At 36.4% G+C, this 16,540-nt stretch overlaps 1 protein-coding gene across 1 annotated transcript; it reads right to left on the bottom strand.

The window, feature by feature from the left end:
- Positions 1 to 3,191: 3,191 nt before the first annotated feature.
- LOC141812715 (cyclin-dependent kinase inhibitor 4-like) lies at positions 3,192 to 6,828 on the bottom strand. The gene is made up of 4 exons (XM_074700723.1): positions 6,512 to 6,828; positions 6,331 to 6,424; positions 6,120 to 6,175; positions 3,192 to 3,515 (listed from the first exon to the last, which is right to left on the bottom strand). Exons 1-4 carry the CDS (start codon positions 6,826 to 6,828, stop codon positions 3,446 to 3,448), a joined length of 537 nt encoding a protein of 178 aa, XP_074556824.1. The 3' UTR covers positions 3,192 to 3,445.
- Positions 6,829 to 16,540: the final 9,712 nt, after the last annotated feature.

The following is a 16,540-nucleotide window of genomic DNA, read 5'->3' as shown; positions in this document are numbered from 1 at the left end:
TATTTTTATTTTATAAATTCTTAATACTTCATTATAAAATAAAAATAAAAAATAAGTAAACTATAAGAGGGGAAAATTTTTGGAAGAAAGTTATCAGATTGAGTGAGTAAATTTTTCTCTTTTTTTTATAATCTAAATGTTTAAGTTTCAACCTAGATGGTTTTCCTTGCTCATTAACTTATCAAGTACATTTTAAATAAATCCTAAACTCTAAATTTTATATGTTATGCACATTCAAAAATGACTGAAGATATTCGTTTCATTTGAAATTCGAACTTACTAGCCTCATAGATCTAATATCTACATGGAAAAGTTGATTTTAACATCATTCCTAATACTAAAACAATTAAATGTTTAGATTCCGACAGTAGATTATTTAGTTAATTAACCATGATTGTTTACTATCTTAGTTGATAAAGCATGAGTTGTTTAGTCGATCGGATGCTACTAAATTAAGGTCAATAGTCAAATAAACTCAAATATAAATATTATATCTTCTAAATCATGTATTTAGTCAACTAAATACCATAATCCAATTAATTCATGTACATTGACGTATGCTAGTCAACTAAATACATATTCGAATTAACTAAAACTATTTGGATAATTTATTGGACAATCTTTATGAGGAGATATATTTGAATTTATAAAAAAATTAAATTTAAATTTATCTGATGAGATGGTTTGAGTGGAGAATTTCAAATTGTCAAGCAAAAGAAGAATGAGCTGCTTGGGATAGTTGCCTTATATGGTCGAGTTGACTTGGGCGAGCTGACTTTGTCGAGATGCCGAGTCACAAGGCCAAGTTGCCGAGGCTGAGTTGCCAAAGTTGAGTGTCGAGGCTAAGTTGTTGAAGCCTAAATAACACAGTTTTTTTAAAATAGATTTATCTCGTACAACAATGCAAGAGGTAACGACATATATATATTTCCCAGGATACAACAACGGACCGCGATAACCACCAATCACAGATTGATCATGGTGAACTGAGATTATACTCAAACACTATCACAAGTGAATCTAGAGGGAATGCACAACAGAGATAAAGACGATGAGGGAACGAAGTGGATGGAGATTATTTGCTTACACACTCCTTGCTCAAGATCATGATCTCCTCTTTTATAGAAACTCCGATCTTAGGCAACGTTAAATGGTCAGTTAATGACCATTTACTTCCTTTACTCACCCAGATAAAACACTAACTATTTTCACCCAGAAGATTACGGATACGTCATTAACATCAGTTAATGCATTCGTTATGCAATTGAGCAAGTAGCAAAAATATTGATGTGAGTGGCAAAACATTGATTCATTCACTTGGACAATTTTTTCCCTGACTGGTTCAGCATTTAACGCGCATAAGTCATGCTTACACACGAGTCAACTTGGATTAGTGCAATTTGACTCCTGAATTTGCACTCCTTATGCATCCACGCATGAGAAAGAGTCTCTCACTATACATATGTTCACAATATCAATGGAGTCTCCTTCATCCATCCCTTCTTGTTTCCATTCAAATTTCCAATATAATTAACACAAAAAGTGTTGCATACTTGATGCACCAATATCAAATACATTTAACTTCAATTGTATTACTAAATGATGAAAATTAAAAAAGATTCTATATCAAAGCTTCCACATCAATGCTACGACCTACATTAAGTCTATTGTGTACAAGAGGATATTTTTACAATTCAAACTCATGACCACAAGATCATACGCTAATAATTTTTATCATTGTATCAAAACTCCCCTTCATACTAAATGATGAAAATATCATGATAGTCCCCGGGGCAATGGTGCAACGGTATCAACCCGCGGTTCGATCCCCAACTACGGCGTATTTGTAAGAATTTTCTTCCAAATGGAAAACGCAATCAAAGGATGCTGAACATCTGAATTGACCACCGTATGCGCTTTCCGATTTACCCTGGTGGTCGGTGGGAAACTTCCGTGGGACCGGGCCGACCACCCCCAAGGATTGAGTCCATGAGACTGACTAGGATTTATCATGAAAATATCATGATAAAATTCAATCACAAGTAATGAACTCATTTCTCGACGACGACAACAACAACCTAGTCACCACTAGTAGGGAGTCAAAGATTGTGAAAGACCCATGTGCTAATATCCTCAAGTTCAAGTACCCCTTCCCACCTCACTCACCTTGACCATACTTCCAAGTTCCAACAACTAGTTGGCATGGACTTCATCATGTTGGTCACTAATGTCTATATTTATAATTGATCTAGTCCATGTAGCTTCCTTTGTCTTCGTGTTAACCATAGGTAGGCTCAGGCGAAGGAAAGTGTTAGTGTACAAAGGACCTCAGATGCTTAATTCTTAGAAAGAGATATATTCATTTGACACAAAAAGGTTTTAGTGTTGCATAATTAAACCTTTCCATTTATTATTTTCCTAGATGGACATAGGTTGCTCCTATACTTTTGTTGGTTCATTATTGTCAGATTTAAGGTTATGCTATTAAATTATTGATTAATTAACATATTTTTAAAATCTACTATAGATCTTTTTAAAATAACTATAATATATTTATTTTGACATCAAATCTATTACAACATATTAATAAATGTCTAACTAATCCACGTTAGCATCCAAATTAATAACTCGATAACTTGACACAATGCTTTATGAATTCCACGTCAAAAATTTAATAATAAGAGGATAGAAACTTAGTGTTAAATATGATAAAAAAACAAATGAATATAGACTGTTGTAATAATAAGAATTATTGTCACTACTAAGTTGTTGTAAATAAGAATACTAATAAATGTCGCCAATATGCTGATTTCGAATTCTAAATTCCACAATTAGAACCTAGACAGACCAGTAGAGATCATCACATCACTTGGAAACAAACTACGTCTAGAACAATTGTAACAATGTGTTCTTTGTTTATATTTGTCAATTGCTAATGCTCTCACTCTGCATTTAAAGATAAAAATATAATAAAATAAACTAAATCTGAAAGGCCTTTTTAGCTTTCAGGCCACTCTCTTTCAATCATGCTTTGCATCCAAGGCTGTGATTCGAGTCTTCCTGTATGATTCTCGTGGAGTGACCAGTGATGCAGACAGAATGAGAAATCATAATACACTTGAATAATTTTTACAGTTTCTTAATTATAATATTTTATGGAGATCGGAGTGATGATTGGTGAGAGACTCACATTTAGTTGAACCCTATGATCCCTTAACTTTTGTTAAACAAGTTACCAAGAGCTTAAACTTGCCAACTACACTGGAGTGTTTCATCAGCTCTATATGTTACATGAAACATTAAACTAAAAGCTAATTCTGGGACCTTTGACCTTCGACATAACAGATGGTAACTGGATCGCTGCCCTCAGTGAAAACTATGGACAGCAATCATCAGAAAGAAAAAACATATGTAGATAAACGGTAGCCAAACTTCAGATAGCGAACTAGAAGTCAATTTTCACCCATTCATACCTCCCAGGAAGTGGGTGATCATCTACAGGATCGAAGTTGTACCTAGAGATATCAAATATATAGAAACGGATTATGAGATAAGTTTGTTAGTGAGAGCCCTAGAGCCAATCATGCGATGTTTATTGATGTATGGACTCTCATGTATCATATTTCTATATTTTATAAAGGCATTACTTTTGTGGTTATTATACTTACTTGTATTAGTGCCAAATAAACTAAGTATAATAGCGTCCTTGTGTAGTAGGTTCGTATCTATATCAATCGATTGATTGAATCGATAGTGAGATGATATAGAGAACACTACACTAAACTATTCCTAGTCAAGTATTGACATTCAAGGACAATGTTAATGCATAGAGACTAGCATGTAGGTCAACATGATGACTTGATCTCACAAGTCATGGATATGAGATATCAAGTTGACACATGGGTATGCATTGGAGAATGTATACTGAATGACCCGCCATGAGAAAGTATCATGGATCGTTATATGAGTGTCATATACTTTCTCATGTGGCTATTAGTATGACTATTAGTCCTTAGACCTGAAGTCACCATGGTTCCCAACATAAGGAGTTATATACTTTGGCTTCGTCAAACGTCACCCGTAACTGGGTGGACTATAAAGGCGATTACTGGGTATGTAACAAATTATGTAGTGGGATGTGAGTGATGTAGATGGGATCTATCCCTCCTATATGACGGGAGTGATATCTTAGTTCTTGATAGAGTGAGACCACTAAAGTGCATGGCCATGCCCAAATGAGTCAACATGAGATGTTGAGCTCGTTTGATTGAGTGAGTCTACTTGGAGTTCAAGACATAGATTGATTAGAGGATGACACGGTCTATGCCTCGGTTTAATCAATCTTGATATCAAGGATAGAAGGACATGGTCACATATTGTGAGAGTCACAATTAGTAGTCACAAGGTGATGTTGGATCTCAACATTCTTGTAGCTTGGGTAGTAGTGATGTGTTGCTAGATACCGCTCACTACTTATGCACCTAAATGAGTTTAGGGCATTGCCAACGTTACAAGAACCTATAGGGTCACACTCAAAGGGCAATTAGGTGGAAATTAGGTTCATGTGATGAACCAAGAGGATTAGATTCATGTGATGAATCAAGTTGGGTTAGGTGTAATCCAAACTAGACTAGTGGAGTTGATTTGATCAACTTTGGGAGATTAGAAGTCAAGTTTGACTTGACTTGAGAAGGAGAAATTTTGGGGGTCAAGTTTGACTTGACTTTGTGCCATGTCATCATCCATGTTGACTTGACTTTATGCCATGTCATCATAGATGTTGACTTGACTCATGCCACCTCATGGTCAAGTCTTGACTTGACCACTTGACTTTATGTTGAGGTGGCATAAGTGATGGCCAATAGAATGGTGCCACATCACCTTGGTTGCCACCTCATGGGAGGTTACAAGTTGAGGTTTGTAACTCATGGGGTGTTAAGGCTTTTAAATAGGATTAATTGGCTTTAATATGGTGTGTGGTGGCCCACCACAAGAGGAAGAAAAAGAGAGTTTTCTTTCTCTCAACGTGAACTTCATTTTTTCCTCTCCTTCTTGTTTTTTCTTCTCCCTCTCCCTCTCCTCTTGCTAGCCAAAAGCTCTAAGGGTGCTAGCACACTCTAAGCTTTTTATTCCACATATTTGTCCGAGTGGATACCGTAGAGGAGACTACGCGTGTAGCTCTCGAGATCCGGCAACATTTCGGAAGAGCGGGATACGCGAAGGGCACGCATCGAGGGTAAAGTTCTTATCTCGTAGATCTAGTGTAGATCTAGGTATTTTGAACATGTACGAGTTATTTTGTAATTTTCGCACGGATCCGTTCGGAGGGTTTCGTGGTTTCCGCACGCAAAAAACGGTTTTGCGGCACGAAAAACCCAACATCTTTACCCAATTGCCTGCACAAATTTGCTAAAGTCACTCGCGGGAGACAAACAGTAAAAACAGCCAAATTTCACAGGCCAAACATATTGGCAAATAGCCTAACAAGTATTGGGCGAAAAAAAAACTGTACTAACACATCACGAATTGGTTGTAACTGTGTAACTGTGCACAGCTTGAATCAGTAGGGAAAGAAATGACGAGAGCAGGAAGGGAAAGAATCTGTGATCCTTGAGCAAATATATATAAGAGCATTTACTTCATCACGTGACAAAGTGCATTGAATACACGCCATGTAAAAAAACAGAAGCTCTGCTTACAAGCATGAATGACCAAAAAAGCAAGTTTTGCGCACCCAGGACCAAAATCAAACGAGGCAGAAAGCCCATTCACCATCATGGCCCAGTAATAAAACCAGAGCAGGAGTCAAAATGGTTACAGTCTGCAAACAGTACCACACATTAATTACTATTCTCTTCTGCAACAGCAAATGGGAATGAAGAAGTGAATCAACCCTAGGGATTCATACAGTACCATAGGAAACCAGCCATGGGCATCAATACCCCGGTAAAAAAGGTACAAAATCAATGGAGGGGAAAAAGGTAAGAACTAAATTATATTGGAGCTACACGAAACCCATGATCATCTAGGACGATTTTATTTTAGTAATAGTGAAAAGGTGTCGTGTAAGAATAATTTTTTTCCCCAACAAAGCACGACCACTTGACACAGAAGATAACTTTCTTGTGATAAGTGCAGAATAAGGAATAACCTCAAAGGCCAGTAAGAACAAAATCTGCACAAAAAGAACAAAAGAAATTAAAGGAAACAACAAGTTCTGGAGAAAAGCACGATAGAAGAATCACCAATTTTATAAAAACTAGAAAATGAACAGAATAAGTAGAAATGTTAGTTTACATAACAATTATATAATGGCGTTAGCTTCTCTACATGAAATATATTACTTTTCCTTGAATCTTTCTGTTCAGCACATAGAATCGTATTAACGCAACATGATAAGCGAAATGCCAATGTAAAAGCACAACTGCACAATAGGATCACAGAGCTGGAAGAAAAAGCAGAGAAAAACCAAGTAAAAAAAAAGAAGCCCTAATTTACCGTGTTAACTCACCTATCTCTCGCTTCCGCCTCAAGAAAATTCTCCCCAAAGGACGCCTCGGCGACCGAGCACCTCCTCGTCCCCACGGATCCCGAATTTGCTTTCATACAGGGGCCAGTGCGGGGCTTCGCAGGATCCTTGCGGGCCGGGAGCGGCAGGAGGGGCTTCTCGAGGCGGCGGCTCCGAAGCTCGAGGTAATCGCAGGAGTCCTCAGCCGCCGCAGCGGCGAGGGCCCTTGCGCGGGTGCGGACGCCGAGGGTGGACCGGTGGGTGACATCCATGGAGGCGACCTCGCCGGAGCCCTTGGCCTTCCTCATATACTTCCCCATCGCTTCCTCCTATTCCGAACGCATACGAGGAGGAGATGAGAGAGGGTGAAAACGAGGAGGCGGAGAGAATGGGGATCGAAGTGGGGAAACGAGGAAGGGGAAAAGGAGGAGTAAGAGAGCTTCTCAATGAGAGCGAGCGAAAGGAGGGAAAAAGAGAGATTTTCGAAAGACAGAAGAGGGGGGAAAGGGAAGGGGAGCAGAAACAGTGGGGGAAAGAGAGAGAGAGAGAGAAAGAAGGTGATGTACTATATGAGGAATCTGTACTTGAATTTGGATCTGTATGGGAAAAGGATACTATATCCGTTGTCAAAATGAGTTTATTGGACCGAGATGACTCGGATTTGATCAGCTCGTCATGACGCATATTTTTGCTGCAGTGACTCGGACTTATCCGACGTTCACATGGTTTATAATATTATAAAACTATGTACGCTTCAGTGGATGATAAAATTTATCATTCTAATAATTTTATATAATCAATTTCCTAATCATATATTGAGAAAATAAATTAAAAAATTATAATTCCTCAAGGAAGACATTATTTCAACATTATTGAATTCGATCCTATCCACTTCAATAAGTCTGTCACATCGTAATCAACTCAACTATGCCTCAAAAATTATAAATCTATGCATATCGAGTGTGAAGTGATGACATCCTAATAATTTGATATAGTCGGTCTCATGATCATCTATAAAAATGTCACTACAAGAAAAATAGGATTTTCCGATGGTTTAAAAATCGTTTAGCGGCGGTTTGGAATCGCCGCAAAATCATTTCCCGGCGGTTTACCAAACCGCCGCTGATACCGGTGTCGTTAAACCATTTAGCGGCGGTTTTAGAGAACCACTGGAATAACCGCCACCAAAATCATTTAGCGACGGTTTTAGAGAACCGCTGGAATAACCGCCACCAAAATCATTTAGCGGCGGTTTTTTTAGCGGCGGTTCTTTTAGCGGCAGTTCTTACCAAAGCAAAACATTCAAATACAATTTAACACTAGTAAACCAGCAAAATAGGAACAAGATTGAAAGCTTCAAATTGCCATCACCAGATCGATCAATGGACCTTCTTCCTTCTTCTCAGAACCTGTCAACAACAACAACACCATTAGGCTACGTAGAGATAGATAATGGACAGATGGTGAAAGAATATGAAAGCTTCAAAAAAAAAAAGATTACCAAAGAAAAAAATATGCACTATTTCACAATGGTATGAATAAGCAAATAATCAACCTAGGAAAAAAAAGATGAACATCAAAACTTGTAGAATTATTTTTTGATATTTATAATTTATCATATATACTAACTTTCAATATACATTATTAAGACAAACATTAAAGATCAGTATGTCACACCTCTAATATTAAAAATTCTTTAGCAGAAGGAAAAAAAACAACAGCCTAACAATTTTTATCCAAAAAAAATTGTCCATCATGGTTACCATCCAAGATCAACTGTTATTTGCATATGGAATCTATCAAGTATGAATTGCAACATCCAACATATAATGTACACTGGCCAAGGAAGTTGGCAATCATATTCAATAAGTTATTTGCTATCAGGAAATTTAGTAGGAGTAGGAGCAGGACAAGGCCCATGCACGTCTAAATACATTGCTGATTGTGAGTATCTAAATACATTCTAACTTGCAATTTCCAACAAAAATAAATTCAAAATAGCATACTTATTTGTGTGAATTCTTTTAGATCTAGCCCCATGCAAGTACTTATACCTACACACCATGTACAGTTCAACTACTTTTAGATTCTTGTAATTATAGTAGCAAAGAAGACAATAAAAATGATCACAGAGAATCATATACCTTGGGTTATAGTTAATGCAGAATACTTTTCTCGAAGAAACAGCATTGGCTACATCCCTAAGTGTGCCAAATTTATCTTGACTGCTAATAGCATGGGAATGAGTGCTTCTCTTAAGTTGATTGTCTCTCCTTATTCCCAACCTCAACACCCCATCGTTACCCCTAATTTGCAAGGAAAAATTGATTTAAATAGAGAAACTGCAGTCACAATCTAAAAATTATGGAGTAGAATAAAGGATTAATGAATCATGAAAAGAGATTACTGCAGTCACTCACATAATCTGCAAATTTCAAAATTGCAGTCTTAGACATCTGAGCAGTCTCCACCAGAGAAATGATCTGACTCAGAATTGTATTAGATCCAACTCTTGTGGCTTGAATATGAAGGACACTATATAAGTTCATTGTACCACCAACAACAGAAGAGGAAACTTCTTTGGAGACTGGTTCAGATTCACCAGTGACCATACTTTCATCAGCATAGCTTGTACCCCAAACTACCATACTGTAGGATCGGAAATACGCTAGAGGGGGGGTGAATAGCGTATTTTAACGCTTTTCAATTTTCGATAAAACTTTGCGTGCGGAAGCGGAAGCGAAAATTCGATTTGCAAGAATAAGGAATAAGTGCAGAAAATAAAGTACTCGTTTGTTTTTACTTGGTTCACAGCGCAACGCTGCTACTCCAAGGCCCACGGTCCTTGACCGTTTACTTTGGACAATCCACTAAGATACTTGCCCCTTATGGTAGCAAGTATATCGAGAAAATGATTACAAAAATCCGATTACAAAGAGATTGATTGGAATTTAAGTACAGCTTTTTGTTACCGATTTTTGTGCTCCCCGGAGTATGGATTCGACGTCTCGGCGTTCGTTGAAGTAGCTTGAAGTAGTCTCGGCACCAACGTCGAAGATCGGAAGCTTAACGGTCGCGGGGAAGGCGTTTTTGAGCGGAAAGAATTGAATGCTCGAAGGCTGCTCGCGGGTGCCTTATATAGGCGACCTGAGTCGACTCAGATAGGCATCTGGGTCGACTCCAGCCGATGTGGCGGATAAAAGTCTATCAGCTTCGCCGCTTATCCTTCCTGAGTCGACTCCGGTCTGGCTCTGGGTCGACTCCAGTCGCGGTGGCGGCGGAGGCGATAACTTTTTGACCTGGGTCGACTCAGATCGCCGTCTGAGTCGACTCCAGTCCCGTTGGCGACGACTTTGACGCGCAGACTTCCGGATTTGTGCTGATTGGGCTGGAGTCGACTCCAGAACCTATCTGAGTCGACTCCAGACCCGAAAATCTGAATTTTCGGCCGGAGTTAGCATTTGTCGAGCCCTTCTTTCCTGCACAACAAGTTAGCTCGAAACATAGTATTTTAAAGAACCGGTCGGTTCACCGAACCGGCTTCGAGTCTTAACTTCGGATCTCCGGTGAGATCCTGGGTTAGACCGGCGCCTACTGTTCCTCGTAGGAACGCGTCCTCACCCACTCCCCTCGGGAGAATTTACCTGATGCCAACCAAGTCCTCCTGACCTGTTGGACTTTTGCTCGGCTCTGTCGTTGCCCCCCAGGACTTGAACGCAACTGATCCTCCTGATCAGTCCATTCTTCTCTGCAACTTGGTCCTCCTGACCAAGTCCATTTCATCCGCAACTTGGTCCTCCTGACCCAAGTCCAGATCTTGCCTGGTGCACGTTGACTCTGCCAAGTCTTCTTGCCTAGCCAAACTAGGACTTAACCTGTTTCTCTGCAAACTCATTTCAACTCAGTTAGCCAAACCACATACTTAACTTGATCCTAGTTCCATAATCAAAACACAGGTTTGACCTGCTAGTGCTTCCTGCACTAACACATACGAATAATTAAATGCTATATAAAGAAACTACATCACTTTGGCGAAAAAATTTAGCAACATACAAAGTTACAAGTTCTAGAACTTTATGTTAGACGAGTGTAGTGAAGTCAGTTTACAGAATTAAGGATCAAACTTATACTGAGAATCAGACTCGAGAGGAAAAGCCGAAGTTATTTTGAGGATTCTTCGACATGATTTGTAGTTGCTAGTGCATAAGGGCTTTGCACAGATGCCCTAAACTTACCATTGCTTCCTTTCTCAATGGACTCAACAATAGTCTCAAACCAATAGCTTCTGGATCAAAGACAATTTCCACTTCTGCAAGGCTAGAATTTACCTCAAATTGCCGCACCCCTTTCAAATCCCGTAACATTCCTTGTATATTGCGAACATCTATTTCACTTGATAATCCATCCACAAACAAAAAAACTTTATTTTCTTCACTGCTTTGCAGAAAAGAAGCATCAAAGCCCGCATCCTCAATTGCAGAAACAATCTCATCTTTGTTAATAACTGATGGATCATATAAACAAGTTAGAGAGATCAAACCATGGATATTGTGCAAGAAACAATTGGGCTTGTGTAGGGTTATATTGATGCAAGAAAAATATTGAAGAATCCGAGAGCTTTGACCTGATCGGGTTGTAGACGGTGTTTGGGAAGAAACCGAGGAAGCAGCGAAAAAATACGGAGGCGGACGGAGGCAGGAGCTTCGCGGACGGAGGCGGAGCTTCGAGGAGGCGGAGGCACAAGCAGGTGGACGGACGGAGGCAGAGGCCCTAAATTGCGGACGGAGGCGGAGCTTAGGGTTTGGAAAATCGCGGGTAAGGGGGCGATCGGGTGTGCGCAATAAAAGGGGGCGATCGGGCGTGGCGCGAGAAAGGGGGCGTCGGAGTGCTGGGTTGTGGACTTTTGGGCTTCCTTCGGTGGCTATAAGGAAGGGCGGATCGGCCGACGGAGTCCAGTGTCTGGTGGCCGACGGAGTGAGAGTGGCAGAGTGCGCGAGAGAGGAGCGATCGGGTGTGGGCTAGGGTTCGGAGGAAAAAGGTTAGGGCGATCGGGTGTGGCACGAGAAATTTTAGGGCGATGGGTGTGGCACGAGAAAGTGCCGATCGGGTGAATTTTTTATTTATTTAGCTGTGGGTGTGGCAGTTAAATCAAATATGAACCGCCGGGAAATAATTCATTTTGCGACGGTTAAACTAAACCGTAACTAGCGGCGGTCAAAAACCACCGCTTTTAAAAAACCGCCACAAAAAAAAAGATTCTGTCGAAAATTTTAAAACCGTCGCAAATTAAATTTTTAACCGCCGTAAATTACCAAACCGCCGCAAATCAAATTTAAACCGTCGCTAAAAAATTTATTTAGCGGCAGTTAATATAAACCGCCGGGAAATATAGAAAATAGCGGCGGTTTTTCAAACCGCCGCTAAATAACTGTCGCTAATCAGCAATTTTCTAGTAGTGGGTAAATCAAGAAGCTGCAGTTCAATCATGACAGAAGAGAGCATTGTTTCGACTTCACTAAAATTCAATCCTTATCCACTTCAATAAATCTGTCTCGTCGTAATCAACTCAATTATGCCTTGATGATTATAAATATATGTATATCGTGTGTGGAGTGATGCTATGACAGTAAAAGATATGATATTGGTTTATATTCAAAATTTATGCGACATTGAATGACTAATGAAATTGAAATATCATATCAAGAATCATTTTTTTAAATTTATTTAATAATGAAAAATATAAAATTAAACCGCCCATCTTAAAATTAATCGATCTAAAATTTAAATATTTTATATAAAAATATATAAATCTATGCACCATATAAGTATAATACAGTACTAAAATCCTTAAGGGGAAAAAAATTAAAAATTTAAAATTTGAATATGAATGAATATTTGCGATATAATATATATAAATTGTATGTTGAGTTTATTTACTATGTAAATTAGAGAAAAATATCATCTACTTCTAAAATTATTCTAGTAATATATAAATACTTGAATTATTTTAAAAAAAAATCAATGTGCTCAAAGGCTTCCCAACTAGTGGATAAAATGAAATTTGGGGCAAATAATCAAAGGCTTAAAATAAGCCATGAGTACCATATTCCTATCTACCTATTACATATTATTTATAATAATATTATTTAATAATAAAAGTTTCAAAATTGCATGGGTATTAGTTCGTATAATCTCTATAACTGAGTTAATTATAATGGGACAGACTTATTGAAGTGGATAAGGGTTGAATCTTAGTGAAATTGAGACAATGTCTTTTCCGTCATGACCGACTGGAACTTCTCGATTTACCTCCTCACATATGGTCATGAGATCGACCGTGTAGGATTCGATTTATCTCCTCATAAATGGTCATGGACCAATCAGATATCAGACTGTTGGGATAATAAATTTCACCTTTTATTAAAAAAATATAATCTCTATAGCTCGCTCTAGTGCTTCAAGTCTTCAACCTCCTCGATTCAAATTGACAATCCATAGAGCACCTGAAACTCCCCTAGCTCACGTCATGTTATGCTACTAACTTTCATAGTCCGCTTCATTCTAGTCAACAAACGATTAAATTAAATACAACAGCTCAATAAACTTATTCTATGTTATTTAATCCTTCATGTTTACTCACTCAACTTCTCGAGACCTTTTCTGCTCATTTTAAATCACTGACGGAAACTCAACTCGACTTCATCAAGTCAATAAACATCATAAATTTTATGAGTATTATTTCAAATTCTTAGACATTTTAGATGCACTTATAAGAAATATAAATAAATCTAATTTAAACCATATTATTAGCAAAAGTATCAAATCGTATTGATTGACACATGTGAAACTTTCACTTTGTCTATCACAAGTAAAATGCTTAGCAACGACGCTAATGCTATGTTTACCCAGAGAAGTGGATGATGGACGGATGAAACAAACTTAGAGTGTGTTTAAGCTTTCAACGTTACTATATATAATGTTGGTTATATGATTATCAGATGATTAAATAACCAAATTATGGAGTATAAAATATAACTTAATATTGTTTGGTTCAACTATATTTATTTGGAGGGAATAAAACATAACCAGTTTAATATTTACAATATTACTCTTAATTCAAATAAATTAAATTAAACTAATAATATTAATATTAATAATGATAATAAATTGATAATAAATTTAAAAAATAAATATAATTTATTTATAATTTTTTAAAATTTAAAATAAATTTATATACTTTTAATAAAATAATTTATTAAAATAATTCATTAAATTAATAAATATAATTCATTAATTTTACTTTTTAAAATTTAAAATATATATATTTTTTAAAAAATAATTCATTAAAATAATCATTTTAATAAAATAATTTATTAAATTAATAAATATAATTTATTAATTTATTTTAATAAAAGAGTTCATTAAAATAATTATTTAATAAAATAATTTATTAAATTAATAAACATAATTTATTAATTTTATTTTTTTAAATTTAACATAAATTTATATTTTTTCAATAAAATAATTCATTAAAATAATTATTTAATTCATTAAATTAAAATTTAAAATAATTTTATATTTAAAATTTAAAATAAATTTATTAATATAATATTTAATAAATATATTATTTTAATAAAATTAATAAATGTATAATTCAAAAATTAATTTTATTTATTTTAATAAATATAATTTATTTTAAAATAATTATTTTAATAAAATAATTTATTAAATTAATAAATATCATTTATTAATTTTATTTTTTAAAATTTAACATAAATTTATATATATTTTAATAAAATAATTTAAGAAATTAATAAATATAATTCATTAATTTTATTTTTTAAATTTTAAAATAAATTATCTCTTTTAAATTTATATAATTTAAATTAAAATTTATTAAATTAATTAACTCGATTTCAATTAGATTTCACAATATATTCACTTAATTAAGTTTTAAAATTGAATGGTAATTATGGAAAAAATTTTCTTCAAACTCAGGAATTGCAGAAACCTTAGGCTGCTAAAGTAATCGCATTTTTTCCGGGTTATAACCCATGTGCTAATGTGACGGTAATATTGTATTACTTGGGACAGATAACCAAGGTTATAACTCATTTGCAGATAACTTTGGACATATAACTAAGGTTATCAATGATAACCCCCGAACTAAATGCCTCCTTAGGATTGTGGTAAGGGAAAGAAATTCACAGTCTACTATGCTTGTTACCTTTACCTTTTCTGCAAAGGTGAAATCCGCCACCTTAGCCGCCCACACGGTCAGCCCCACGACCATCTGTGAAGAGGTAAATCGAGAAACTGCAATTGATCACGACGCAGGAGTTATTCCTAACTTCGCCAGGATTCGAACCATTATCCTCTTCTGTAACTCTGTTGCGTCGTAACCAACTCAGCTATGCCCTTGTTTACTTTTATCTTGATTGAGAAAGATGGGTAAGATCAATCCCTTAAATTATTTAAATTGATTAAATTAATTAAATTTGTTTTTTAAATTTAAATTAATCAAAATTATTAATTTTAAATTTTTTAAATTAATCAAATTAATATTGTTAGTAATTAAATTAATATTATCTAAATTATCAATAAAAGTAAATTTAGCATATAAAATCATGAGGTATTTTTATTAATTAATGCATTCATCGGAATCACAACCTCTAATTTCGATTTCATCTCGTTTTTTATCTTTTTCTCCATGCATAGATTTTTGTAGTGTCCGCATTTCTAGCACTTGAAGCATATGATGTGCTCTTTGTATTACCAAACTCCTGTCATCGGTTATTCTTTTGTCGCTAATAGTGTTATCCGAGTCTTACGAGTAGGGCGATGATTTTTATACTATCCTCTCTCTCTACACTTAAAATAAATAATGTAAAATTTAAAACAAACTTTAATAATATTACCTTTCTCCCCCTCTATTTTTGCCTTCGTGCTCCCATGACGGTTAGTCTAATCAAGAGCAAGTCTGCTCTAATACCAATTATAGGACCAGTATATGTGAGCTAGAGGGGTGATTAGCACTCATTGTTTTCGTTCGTTTTGTCAAATAGACAAGCAACAGAATTAAACACAACACAAAGGGACTCACATATATTACTTGGTTCCTAACCCCCTAGGGTTAGTTTGTCCAAGACCTATGTACGGAAAAGTACCCGTCCACTATTGGTGTCCTTTCTGAAACTTTTTCAGAGGCAGAGAAACATATCTTACCGTTCAAATAATATATAAAAGAAAGCTTCCCCGGTCATACGAGTTGGCTTCGTTCAAGTTCAATAGCACTATAGGATGAAGAATTAGTAGTGTAGTTGTCTTCCTTGATGGTGCACATTGATGGTCTTATAAAGACTCTTCCAAACGCCGCAATCAATTCGATCTGATTCGGTTCCATCGACCTTTATAGGGTCAATTCCATCTTATCCAAGCACTTGAACCAATCCTAGGCACCTAGACACTCTGAGGGCCCAAAGCATGATCCGGGAGCCCAGATCCAGTGAACTCAGGTTTGATCTGAGTTGACTCCGGGCTTAATTCGACCGTTTCTGTTTGCTCCTCTTATGCTTCCCCAATCTTGCTTCCAGCTCTTGGTTCCTGCAAGCTTAACATACAACAAATCAAGCAACTTAAGCCTACCTGTAGTCTGTCTAATCTACTAAGTCTTACCCTTTATGTCTAACCTATTAGGTTTACTTGTGTCTATCGTTTAGTTAGAACCACTCACTCGGTGGACTTCCCATCTGCCAAACATCCAATCATCCTTGATCTGGTTGGACTTTCCCTCGCCTAACCACCAGTTAGATCTAGTCACTCAATAGACTTTCCACCTACCAAACATTCGGTTACTCTTGACCTGTTTGAATTTTTCATTGTCTAACCTCCAGTTAAGACTTCCTTGTCCAGTTTCATTCATTAAGACTTCCTGCCTAACCTCCAATTAGGACTTCTCCTGCATAACCTCCAATTAGAACTAGCCTCCAATTAAAACCTCTCTTGCCTAGCCTTCAACTAAGACGTCTCTGC

The sequence above is a fragment of the Curcuma longa genome, chromosome 19 (assembly GCF_044706935.1).
Source record: "Curcuma longa cultivar G26 ecotype Majalengka, Jawa Barat chromosome 19, ITB_CL_G26_1.1, whole genome shotgun sequence".
Lineage (NCBI taxonomy): Eukaryota > Viridiplantae > Streptophyta > Magnoliopsida > Zingiberales > Zingiberaceae > Curcuma > Curcuma longa.
Note: the sequence above shows the minus strand (reverse complement) of the source record. Positions and strands in the feature narration are given on the sequence as shown.

Bases quoted from the DNA above. Each gene is read 5' to 3' on its own strand.
- LOC141812715 (XM_074700723.1), bottom strand. From the start codon at position 6,828: ATGGGGAAGTATATGAGGAAGGCCAAGGGCTCCGGCGAGGTCGCCTCC. The intron at 6,425-6,511 runs GTGAGTTAACAC...CCTATTGTGCAG, and splicing joins GAGGCGGAAGCGAGAGATAG to TTGTGCTTTTACATTGGCAT. The intron at 3,516-6,119 runs GTTATCTTCTGT...TGATATCTCTAG, and splicing joins TCTGCACTTATCACAAGAAA to GTACAACTTCGATCCTGTAG.